The sequence below is a fragment of the Pelodiscus sinensis genome, chromosome 3 (genome assembly GCF_049634645.1).
Source record: "Pelodiscus sinensis isolate JC-2024 chromosome 3, ASM4963464v1, whole genome shotgun sequence".
NCBI classification, from domain to species: Eukaryota; Metazoa; Chordata; order Testudines; family Trionychidae; genus Pelodiscus; species Pelodiscus sinensis.
In genome coordinates, this window is record NC_134713.1 from 138,640,339 (window position 1) to 138,652,662 (window position 12,324).

The 12,324-nt window shown below is 41.3% G+C and overlaps 1 protein-coding gene across 9 annotated transcripts in view; it reads left to right on the plus strand.

Annotated features, from left to right (window-relative positions):
• The window catches only part of LTBP1 (latent transforming growth factor beta binding protein 1), a 321,387-nt gene that overhangs the window by 125,947 nt on the left and 183,116 nt on the right, over positions 1-12,324 (plus strand). For all 9 annotated transcript variants that reach the window (XM_075924972.1, XM_075924973.1, XM_075924974.1 and 6 more), the window contains one exon: positions 10,881-11,105. In XM_075924972.1, the coding sequence (XP_075781087.1) occupies positions 10,881-11,105 (225 nt within the window). The remainder of the gene's footprint in view (positions 1-10,880; positions 11,106-12,324) is intronic.

Sequence of the window (12,324 nt, forward strand, 5' to 3'; positions counted from 1 at the left end):
CATTTATCATTGTTACACTGTTGACTCATACCTAGCTATCTCCCCCTCAAATTCTAAAGTTCAAGGAATTTGTTGGGGCAAAAAAGTATGTTCTATTCTTTGTGCTCTGTGTTCATCTCTCAGAAAGATGCTTATGTAAGGAGGAGTTCTGTGTCTTTGATGTATTTTCCCCTTCCAACAACACTGAAGTTTCAGGTCTTTGAAAGTGTTAAGATAGGGAAAGCGGTAGCCTTTCTAAATTCTCCTCAAGAGAGTCCTTGAGTCGAGCCATAAAAAAGAAAATAGAGCAATGCTTTCTGAAAATACACATGGTTGTAATTGTAATAAGGTAGAGTTCAGGTGCTGGTAGTTAGTTTGAGTGTGTCATTCAGCATTGTTTGGAAATTTAGACTTAGCATTGCATATCATGCATTTCTAGCATATTGTTGCTTTTTAAATGCTAACAGTCAAAGTGTAATGTCTGCAGCTTTAACTTCATGTTTACAGGGGTTTGTGCGTGTGTTGGGGGAACCAATAAAAAGTGATAACATTCCTTGTAATCATCTTCATTTTTCCTATTTCAAGTGCAAAATTTGGAAAACAATTATTTAGCTTTCAAATGCCCCCAAAATATATTTATATTTTAAAAAATGATAAACTTATTTCAGCACTGCTCTTTCTTGTTCATTCATTCTTTTGCTTTGTTCCACCGTTTTCTCTCTTACACGAAGAATAATCATGACAAGCCCGGCATCACAAACATTGTATTTGGCGGTAATTTGTTTTTCATGTGTGAATAAAATGCAGAACGGTGACATTAATGTTTACCCATTTGGGACTGGGGTCGTTACTTTGTCACTCAGCCCATTGGTAGTAAAGATCTCTTAAATATGATGAAACAGCTCATCAGATGATATAAATTGGCAAAGCTTCAGTGAAGATAGGCTGATTTACACTAGTTGAGAGTCTAGTCCCATATCTATATACTTGTTCTTATCATATCAACAGATATTAAGTAGATTCCCAGTGTGGATTTAGTCTATGGCCCAAGAAAATGTGGTTGTCTTTGTCCCTACTAAAAATCTCTAACGTGCCTTCAACATGACTCTCCTAGTTGTAAGGATATCTTTAATAGCAAATCTTGGGGTTCAGTGTTCATATTTTCTTTTGAACAGTAAATGTACAGTCCCTCTTCATCAGTATTATAACTGGTTTGAGCTGCCAACTAGGGAAAACTAAATGCACCCTCTCAGGGTACAGACAGAACTTCCCCATTTGTCTTTTAAGGGTTTAGAAGAGAAGAATTTAACAAGAAACGCGAGAGCACAGGAATGTGTAATTTGAAGTATAATACCACCTACTTTGAATGAAACACCAAGGAGCCAAAAGAAGATATACATTATACCTAGTTAGATTATCTTGTAGTCAGAAAATGGGAGTAGGTCCTGAATATGAAGGAACATTGGACCATCATACACATCACCTCAGACTTTGGTCTTTTAGTCTTTTGTCTAAAAATGTATTCTATGTAAATAATTTGAGTTATAGGAATTTAGTATGCACTGATTTGTCACTGCTGTTAAAATAAGTTTTTCTTCTGGTCTAAGACAAGTTGCATTCATTGTATTTCTGTACTATTCTGATTTTTAAGTGCATAGCAAATGTTTCTTACACAGAAGAAAAATTTCTACATCTATATTAGTGCTGGACAATTTGGAATCCCGAGGAAAAGCATCTGCTAGTTTCTGATACATCCAATAGAAATACTATAATTAAAAGTACAGCTTGAGCCCCTTTAGTCTTGCACTCTCTGGTCCAGCAGCTTCCATAGTCCGGCATGATTTTACTTAGCCAAATGTCAAATTATCATGGGTGTGGCCAAGTTTCCTGTGGTCTCATAAAGTTTATTTACAGCCATTAGTACTGGCTCTTAGAGTTCTGGGCTGTTATTTAGTTCTAATTTACCCCTAGATGTCTTCTAGGAGCCCAGTAAGCAGTGGAAGTGCTGGTAGAGAGTATTGACTTGCTGCGGTTTGCCAAATTCTCTGATTCTGCACCGGTCAGGTCCTGAGCATGCCGCACTGGAGAGGTTCGACCTGTATTGAAGTTTGCTCAAGAGAGCCTGCCCTGCATATTTTATACAAAGGATCTAGGGTTAAGTACTTGAATAAGTAATGAAATGTGACTGGTAGTTAACTTGTAAAAAGAAAAGGCAAAGATTAATAGAGAAGTGCAGGGTGTGTATTTGGAAAGGAGATGGGAAACTTTTTGAAAGTCATATTCAACTGAATCTTTGTTATAGGCAAGGAGTTTCCATCCAGGTTCAGGGCTTGATTGGATAAATAGGGGCTATTTTATGAGGATTAGGAGGAATTAGGTCCCAAGAATTTGGATTGTTACACATTATTTTGATTGGATTAAAAATTTCAAACTTGACTACAGTATTAAGTTTACTTGGAACTCTTTTAGAGGATTTTGGAATCATGAAAACAAATCAGATGATGTAATTGCTGTGACAAACTAGGTCTCAGTTGTTTCATATTTTCTCTGCTCATGATTCCAGCTCCTATGCTTGGCAAATTATGCCCATAGTAAGTTTACCAGGATTTGTCTTGCAAATACTAAAGATCTCCCAGGCCTGGTTTTTCTTTCTGCCACTTGTCGTGGCTCACCAAAAGACAAGATGGAGGGTCTCACCAAATCTTTTATGGTTGACTAATTTTACATGGTGATAGCCCAGCCCGAGCACTTAGCACTCACAGAAATCAAAGCCAGTTACCAGTTAACTACTGGAGGATCAGGAAAGTATTCGCAATTTTTGCTTATTCCAAAAACCAGTTTTAAATGAAACCTGGTACCTGTCAAAATGATAGATTCATTTATGAATAAAATATAAACCTTTATTTGCTCCATCCCATAGTGATGGTTCATTAATAGATGTTGGACAGTTTTAGCAGCTAACTTGGTAGGTGTGTATTTTGAAATGTAATCTATTTTGCTAATTTATTCTCTCTCTTCTTTTTCCCTTTGCTTGTGGGTTATATATGAGCAGACTGGATTTTTTGCTATATTATCTATACCCCTGTTCCTCCACTTTGTTACTACTACACTATTAATAGCTCGGCGATTCCATCATTACAGATGAAGATTTTCCTTCCCTTCAGACATAATTATAACAATCAGCCCAGGGATAAACAAGTTATGGTTTTCAGGAGGTCCTTTGTCTGCATGCTGCTCACCAGTGTTTATGTAAAAAACTCAATGTTCTGTTTAAGATCCTTAAGCTTAATGGTAAAATAAAACAAAAAAGTGTTTTACAAGGACCTGAGCTGATCAAAAAAATACTGGCTTCAAAATTAGTTTATATTTGCAGAGATCTCTTCCTCAGGACTCTTCACTTTTTATTAACCTTTATTTCCCAAGTGGTGGGAAAAAAAGAGGCCAGCATGGCCGTTTCCTTTCTGCTGCCCCCAAATACTTTTTCTCCTTTTGAGTCCACTTTATCCACATGATTAATCCTTTAATTCGAACTCTACAGAAATTAGCAGAACCGGCAGCTTAATCAGAAAACAAAGCTAAAAGAAAAACCCAAATTTATCCTTTTTTCTTTTACATATTTGAGAACAGATCACAGTTTCTAGGAGTGTGCTCTTTATTCAGCATTATAAACCCAGGGTTTTATTTGACTATATTTCACTGTATAGATTGCTTGCAAAATTTTGAATTGTTCATAATGACTAATTTCTTTGAGAATTCTGTAGTTACTATTTGAAATTTAATCTGTTTTTATAATACCCACAGGCCGTTTGATATTTTTCTGTTAATATAAGTGATGGGTATAACCATTACGGTTCTTTTTCAGGTGCAAATGCTCATGATTAAAAATTCAGTTTTCACAATTGAACCAGATCCTCAGCAGATATAAATCAGCATAGCTGCGCTGAAGGCAGTATACAGGCAGTCCCCGGGTTACGTACAAGATAGGGACTGTAGGTTTGTTCTTAAGTTGAATTTGTATGTAAGTTGGAACTGGTACATATCGTAGGGGAAACTCTAGCCAAACATTTCTCCAGAGCTCAGTTTTATTCTCCCACACCTCACTTCCCTCAGTCCTTTATTCTCAAGCTGAGGTGTCTGCTGAGAAAAGCCGCTCCGCATCTCCCTGGTCTGCTGGGGGGGGAGGGGGGGAGCGCTAGCTTCGCGTCTCCCTGGTCTGCTGGGGGGAAGCAGCTAGTGCAGGGTTGCCTCACCCCGTTTGTAAGTAGGGATCCGATGTAAGTCGGATCCATGTAACCCGGGGACTGCCTGTAGTTACAATGATATTCACCTGCTCAGAATCTGGCCCGATCATGATTTTTAAATTTCTAAGATGGTGCCAGTAAATCTGAGTAAACATTCTGCAATATTTGCCTCTTACGTCTTGTCTACATAGCTAGTTAGTGCATAGCAAGCTGTATAGTGGACTATACAGGGCACTAGCCCACCCTGTGCTAACTGACCAAGTAGACCCTGTTACCACATCCTAAAGAGCTTCTTGTTTATGGGCCCACATGGACAGTAAATGTGTTGCAGGCTAATGCACAAGTATATTTATATCTTGATGTTCTATTCACCAACTAGCCAGGTAGATAAGCTCTTATTTGCTGTTTCAGCAACGTTCCTGCTAGCAGGCTTGCTTGCTATAATCTCTCTCTCTATATAAAAATGTTTTTCCTGCAGGACGACAGAGTGATGTCATCACGTCACTCTACGTCCTGCCTGCCTCCTTTCTCCTTCCCCCTCCTCTTTCCCCAGTGCTCAGGAGCTGGGGCTGCTGTGCCCCAGCCTCCTCCCTCACTGGTGCTCAGGGGGAAGCTGGGGCTGCTGCGCTGCTGCCTTGGTCTCCCCACTCACAGCGGCTGGAAGGACAGAGCTGGGGCTGGTGAAGCCTCGGCCTGACACTCCCCCCTTCCCGTGGCTGGGGAGAGGGAACCAGGGCTGGCCCTCCCCAGTAGCCGGGGGGAAGAGAGCTGGGGCTGGCGCAGCCATGGCCTTCCTTGGTTGATAGTGGGGAAAGCTGGACCTGGTGCAGTCTTGACCCCCAACAGCCTGGGGTGGGTGGAGTGCCAGGGATGGCGTGGCCTAGGGGAGGGAGGAGAGATGGGGCTGGCATAGCCTTGGCCCTGCACAGTGGCTGGCGGTTGGGGAACCAGGGCTGGTCTGGCCTTGACACACACACATACCCCCGTTGGCTGCGTGGAGAGAGCCAGGGCTGACCTCCACTTGCAGCAGGGCGGGGAGGGGGAAAGGCCAGGGCTGCCATGCCTCAGCCTGGCTCTCCCCCAGTGGACAGGGGCAGAGCTGGGGCCACCTACCCCTAGAGAGAAGGGAGTTGGCAATTGTAGTGAGCAGGGAGGCGCAGCCCCCAATAAACAAACAAACACACACACACACACACACACACACACACACACACACACACACACACACACACACACACACACACACACACACGAAAGAAGTAAGAATACAGTCTAATTTGTTTTAAACATTCAAGTTTTAGAGTATGTATCCAGCTCTGTCCTGTAGGTTGGAAGTTTCCAAGCTAGCAATTTTAGCATAACCTCTGAAAAAAACGGACAACCCTTATGCTCTCCTCTTATTTGCTCAACTGACCACCTCCTAGAGTGAGGAAAAACAAATTAAAAACTCTTAGGTTGCTTACCTTCCTGCACTAATTCCCAACATGGAAAGCACAGAGAAGAAAAACATTCTAAAAGAGACTATCTGAATTTTCTTGCATCAATTTTCTATAATGGATCTCATACCTGATCTTGGAAATTAAGTCTTCATATCTCCCAGGGAGGTCAATGGGAATTGTGGTTTCTCAGCACCTCTCTGGACCATGCCCCTAGATTTGTACATGAGATGGATTTCACTTCCTGTGAGACTCTCTACAAAACCCCAAATGTCCCATTTAGAATTCTGAGAAATTCCAGGGTTGTGGTCTAGCCCAGAGGTCGGCAATCTATGACTCACTTAGGAGCCAGATATGGCTTGAGGCTCGAGCTCAGGCCCTCTTCTTCCTTCTCCCCTGCCCCCCCACTATGGGGAGTCTGTGCTGGAGATCCACATCGTACCCCTTACAAGATTGGAGCCAGCACCACCTTCCAGTGTGTGCATGTGGGGGAAAGCCTTGAGGCTCAGCGCTGGATCTGGCTTGTGGGGAAGTGAATGCGCAACTCCTCACCTCCTCACAGTAATGCGTGTACTTCTTTATCCACCCTACCTTCCCCCGTGTTCCGGGGATGCAGGACATGGGAGTTGTGTGGCTTCTTCCTTCCTGGTGATCACCAGAGAGAGGACACAGGAGCTGCGCTGGATGTGGGGGTGATGCACATTGAGTGTGCAGGCGCTTGGGGTGTGTGGCTAAAATAGTGGTGCAGGATCCTAACTTTGGGGATGAAGAGCGGCTGGATTTCCTAAAGGAACAGCACATGTACTTCTTCCAGTGCTGCCTGCAAATTCTATCAGAGAGATACCCCTGGAGACCAGCAGGTACCAGCCGAGCTGCTCCTGCCTCCTCCCCCCCTGGCCAGACACTCCCCCAGCACCCTACTCCTGACCCCACTTCCCTGGCGAGACACCCACCGGCACCCTGCTCCTGTCCCCTCCCCTTTGGACAGACACCCACCCACATCCTGGCCGTCTGGCTTCTGTGGGTGGGTATCCCCCACCCACACCCTGTTCCTGGCCTCTGCCCCGGGCCAGACAGCCACCAGAACCCTGCCCCTGGCCAAACATGCACCTGCACCCCGTTTCTGCCCCCTGGCCAGACACTCACCCCCAGCTTGCTCCTGCACTCTACCTCCCGCCCAAATTCTGCACCCCCATCCCTATCCCACTCACTGGCTGCCCTGTCCCACAAACTGGCCTCTCATTTTTGGCCCCACTCCAGAGCCTGGGAGGGGCCCATAAAATCCACTAACCCTGAAATCTCAGAAGAGTTAATCTGGCCTGAAGCCTTGAACCTTAGTCCTCCTGGCCCTTCGTCTCCCCTCCCCCGCCCTTCCCATGGGGCTGGAGTACCAGGGGAACGAGCTATCTCAGTTGGGGGCACGTCAGTGAGGATTGGGGTTTTTTGGAGGGGTGTTTTTTTTGCTTCTCTCTTGTGTGGTCCCCATCTGATTTTTCTGTGGGACAGTGGCCCTTGACCCAAAAAAGGTTCCCGACTCCTGCCATAAATAAATACAATGTTGAAACATTCTTGTTGGACATAATATTTTACTTTATTTAAAAATGAAGCCTAGCTAACAAGCCCCCAGTTGGGGCCCAGCCCCCATCTGGGTCACAGCCTTATAACACTCTTGCACCCTCCCACACACACCAACCAGGAGCCCATCATACACTTGAACCCCCTGCCCTGAGCCCCACATTCCCAAACTCCTGCCCCCCCTCCCCAGCCCCCGCCATAAGATTGACAGAAGACAGCCTGAATGCATGCATGAAGCTGGATCTGACCAGTTATGCTGTAAACTTCAAAGAAATGTGAGAGAGGATCCAGCAGCAGAAGTCCCATTAAATAAAGTCTGAGAGTGTGATGTTTCATTTATGCTATTATTAATCATTATGTCAATTATCAGTAATATTAAGTTGTATATTTTCAGTCATTCAAATGGGCATTCTTATACGGATCTTTGTTGACAACTTTGTTCTGAATTTTGATGTAGTTTGTCTCTTTGGCTTGAAAAAGTTGCTGACCCCCAGTCTACACATTTTCAGGTTCGAGACAAAATTTCTAATAACAGAAGCCTAAAATTAGACTCTGAATCTCTGTTTAGCCATCTAAAGAGTTTGGTATGATTTTCAAAACTACTGAGCAAGTAGGTGTCCCTGACATCAATTATATAAGTCTAGTTTGGATTCAACACTATTGTTTTAGGATTGAATAAGGATCTTAACTGGTTAATGCATTTCCCCTCTCTTGATATCCACGTCCACTGCTGTGAATGAGCCATTTACACCCTGATTTGATTAGCCTCAGTTATACAAGAACCCTTCTTCTTTTGTTGTCCTTGCAAATACCTCTGTAAACTCCAGTTCATTTGATGCACTGTGTTTTACCCACGAAAGTGTATGCCCTAGTAAATCTGTTAGTTTCAAAGGTGCCACAGGCCTCCTCATTTTATATTAATTAAGGTTATTTTTATAATTATTGTTTCAGGGTAGCCTACAGACTTCGCTGGTCCCTAGGCCCCAAAAGGGTGGGCCCTTAGGTGTGGCCTCAGCTTGCCTTTCAGCGGCATCTGGAATGTATGGGTTCAGGGCTCTGGCTCCTGCTCTTGATGCTGCAGCGGTAGCAGAGGCAGCTGGGAGCCCCTGGCCCTTTTCCCAACCCCATATCTCCTTCAACAGAAGGCCCAGTTGGTGTTATCCCGAGTATCCTGCCCATTGGTTTAACTGATATTGGCGTGCAGAGTTCATTCTTGAGCCGGATTTGGAAATACTATTTTGTGAACACCAAGAAAAGGAAAACAGAAGTTGTTACGTGAATTCATTGCAATGTGACGATGCTGCTTGTAAACATAGTAGTTTAGTTAGCCTTTTAAAAGCTTATGTAAATGGAGGAGCCCCATAATTTAAGGTGCGAGTCCAGAATCTGCTGTCAGTTAAACGAGTCTCAATCCAGAATAACTCAATTGATTTCAGGGGAGTTACTATAGATTTACTCTGATTTAATTAAGAGCTGAATTTGCCCCATTCTAGTATTACCTAAGGAGACAGACCTTACAAGAAAGATAGGTTTCTTATGGCTTAGGAGCTCCTCAGTGAAAATACTAGTTCCCACTTCCTAGTTTCCTGGAATGCCTCTCTACGGGTGCAGCCTTACAGAGAATTGTATTTGGAATTTTTCACTGTACTCCCTTGTGACCTAAAACCAGTATCTCAGTAACATTGCGCACACTGCCTCATTGTTGCAAAATATTTTCACAACAATCATTACTTAGGCAAGAATAGCATACATGTTTCTGTTTTAGGCCTCAGTCCTGCAAAAGGATCAGAACACACAGAAACTTTGGGTCCCTCTTTGCCGTCATGCTATTGCATTAGAAGTATTCATTTTTGGCTGCTCACAGAGAAGTTAATTTTTTAAGAAATGCTGAAAACCTTTAAGAGTAAAAGCTCCCCATCCCCCTTTTGATGAATTAGGGACAATTTTGTGTATTTCAGTCATGGCTCAAATCAGAAACATTTCTCTTTTTTCTGAAATGACTAATTTTCTTTATAGTCCACTGTTTTTATCAGCCAACCCACAACAACAGTTGTTTGGCACACACTGTAAGGCACAGGTTAAAGTGATCAGTATTCTGAAAGCTGCTAGATCTTTTTATGCTAATTTATAATACTAGAATTTTGTAGTCCTTTTATAATCAGCTCCTATAAAATGAAAGCAAGATGAGCAGACAACAGTATTAAATATGTATTTATGGAATAAAATGGAAAAACATATTAGGTTGTTTACATTGGTACTTAGATATAGTAATGCCTATCCAGTGTTTAGGCAAACAAATTCCAAATATTGTAATTATAATGCAATTATACTTCTTTGTTAAGAGCCCATCTGATTGCTTATTTTTCCAATGCTTTTTATACTCCAGATGAATTACGCAGTTCACTTGGAACTCTTGTGACTTCTAAACCTCCTACTTTGTCTTGTTACAACACACAACATGCACATTCTTTTTTCAATACTGACCTTTTATAGTAGCTGTAAGATGGCAATATGCAGTGGCTGTCAAAAGATTGTACCATTTGGTTAGTAGGGGCAATGTACACATATAATCTGCCACTCTCTATGGCTTCCTAATTACCTTGTAATTCAATACAGTCAAACAGTATAAATCTAACAAAATATCAAGATGCAAAAAAAGGCTTAGAAGTAAATACTATATTATCTTTCTAAGCATCTTATAGTTACATAAAAAGAATAAAACAAATGATTTTAGCTTGAGCAACTTCATTTTGTATTCCTGCTTTGTTTAGTTTCTGAAAGTTTTTACAGTATAGCTAAATTATAGCAAATTCTTAAACACTGTGCTATATTTTTAGAAAGGAATGAATCTCAGACATAAAAGACCACTTACTTTTAAATATTAACTTTTATGGTTTGGGGATTTAAACTTCCACTTAATACTTTCCATTTTTGATTTGATAAATTATATAGACATCAAAGTACAAGTTGGTGTAGAAGTAATCAGCCATAGGTAGGTGTTTATATAGGTACTAAAATATTTTTATAACTTAGAATTTATGTTTCTGAGATTATTGGAATAAAACTAGTTGGGAATTTAATTATCCTAATAGATGGCTATAAATATTAGCTCATGTCTGGAAAAATATATAAAGATACCCTGAATAGGAGACAGTTTTTCAAAGAATAATCATGGCCTGTGAGGGAAATGGGAAATTCACTCCCAGCATTCTCTGATCTGGCAAGGTCTTATCCCTCTCTCCAGAGAATGCTCAGGTCTCAGGGTTTTTAGAAAGAGCTAGATTTTTCCAGGAAGTGGTACCCACACACAGAGTTTTACCCAAGGGACGCTACTAAACATAGTATTCTTTTTGTCATGGTGAAATATAATCAGTTAGGAAGAAATACACATGCTGTGCTTGTTGTAAAGAGAGTCAAACACGTGAACCATATGGAGGTAATAATCAGGGTACTTGGTCCTATCATTATGGAAACAATAACCTGTCTCAAATGGACAGCCATTCCACAAATGTCAGAAGTAAGACTCAGATCTCTCCCTTCTCTACTGCTATCAGTAGCACTGTGATGCATCCGATAATGCTAAAAATAATTTTGCAGCTGAAGAGATACTAGCAACATCTCTGTATTTTTCTGTTTCTTCTTCTCTCAGTTATTTGTCATCTTCCGTGCATGAATGGTGGACAGTGCAGTTCTAGAGATAAATGCCAGTGCCCTCCTAATTATACTGGTAAACTCTGTCAGATCCCAGTGCTGAGTGCCAATACTCCAAAAGTTTACCATCAATCACAGCAGGCAAGCAAGACCATTGGATCACATGTCATCCACTCTACACATACTTTACCACTGACCATGCCTGGACAGCAAGGAGTAAAAGGTAACTTTTTTTTTCTGTCATGGATGCTTTTCCCTTTGAAGCTAGTTTTACTTTCTAATTGTGACTGTCAGACCAGTAATGATGATGACTGCCTACATGGTTTGAAGATAGATACCACAGGTTGACTCCATATCCTACCTGAATGATTGATTGGAGTAATCCATAGAGGATTGGAATGAATTTGATACGGTCATTTTACTTTAATTCGTGGTAGAATTTAGACCTTGATCACTGAAATAAAAAGGACGCCACATTCTTTCATATAACAGAATTCTCTCCTGCACATTGCATAGTTAGATTGCACCTGGGGATGGACAGAAGACATTGTTCCAGAACACAATCTGTAATTTCCTTGTGACTGGTAAAGTGGCAAACTATTAAGTTCTCACTCGTGTTGAACAGAGGGCAGTTGCCTTCCAACATAATTAAGTTGATGTTAAAATGAAAACAGAATCCATGTGTATCCTTACAACTTAACTTTCACTCTGTGAACTGTTGTACACATAATTCTTTTTTTTTTGTATGTGATCCTTTTAACTGACAGAAGCCATGGCATGGATCATAATTATCACTGTAGAAGTTTGAGAAACTTTCAGTTAAATACAACATTTCCAGTAAGGTAGATGAAATCACAGATAGTGCTGTGTAAACACTAATTAAGTATTTATTTAAAAACAAGATGAAGCTGAGAAGAAAACAAAGTAGCATGCCCATACTAAGAGATCAGAGCCTGCTACCTGCAACTGATACTTTGATGATGTGTCACATTATTTGATGAAGTATGAACTCAAAGGACTTTTTATCGGTCTGTGTTATCCATGTTATCGGTCTGTTTCTGTTTTTGTGGCAAGTCCCACAATTAAATTCCACAGTTCAGTAATTTAACACTAATTTTTGTTTGTTTGAATAACCAACCTATTTTTTACTGCAGCTGGTAACTTTTCCAGGTTGTTGCAACTGAATTAATAAATTTTTAAAAAAAAATTCTGGTGCGATTAGGTGAGCAGTTATTTTCGGAATTGCATTGCTAAAAACAGACCCAGGTTAATTGTATCTTTATGACAGGCATAATCTAACTTAATAACTCTATTATCAATACAGGCAATAGCTATGTAAGAAACACGAATAGTCATCTATTTAGAAATGTTCGAATTAAAAGGTCTTAAGCAGCATCTCCATTTTTCAGTATAACAGACCCTGTGGGGCTTCCACCCAATCC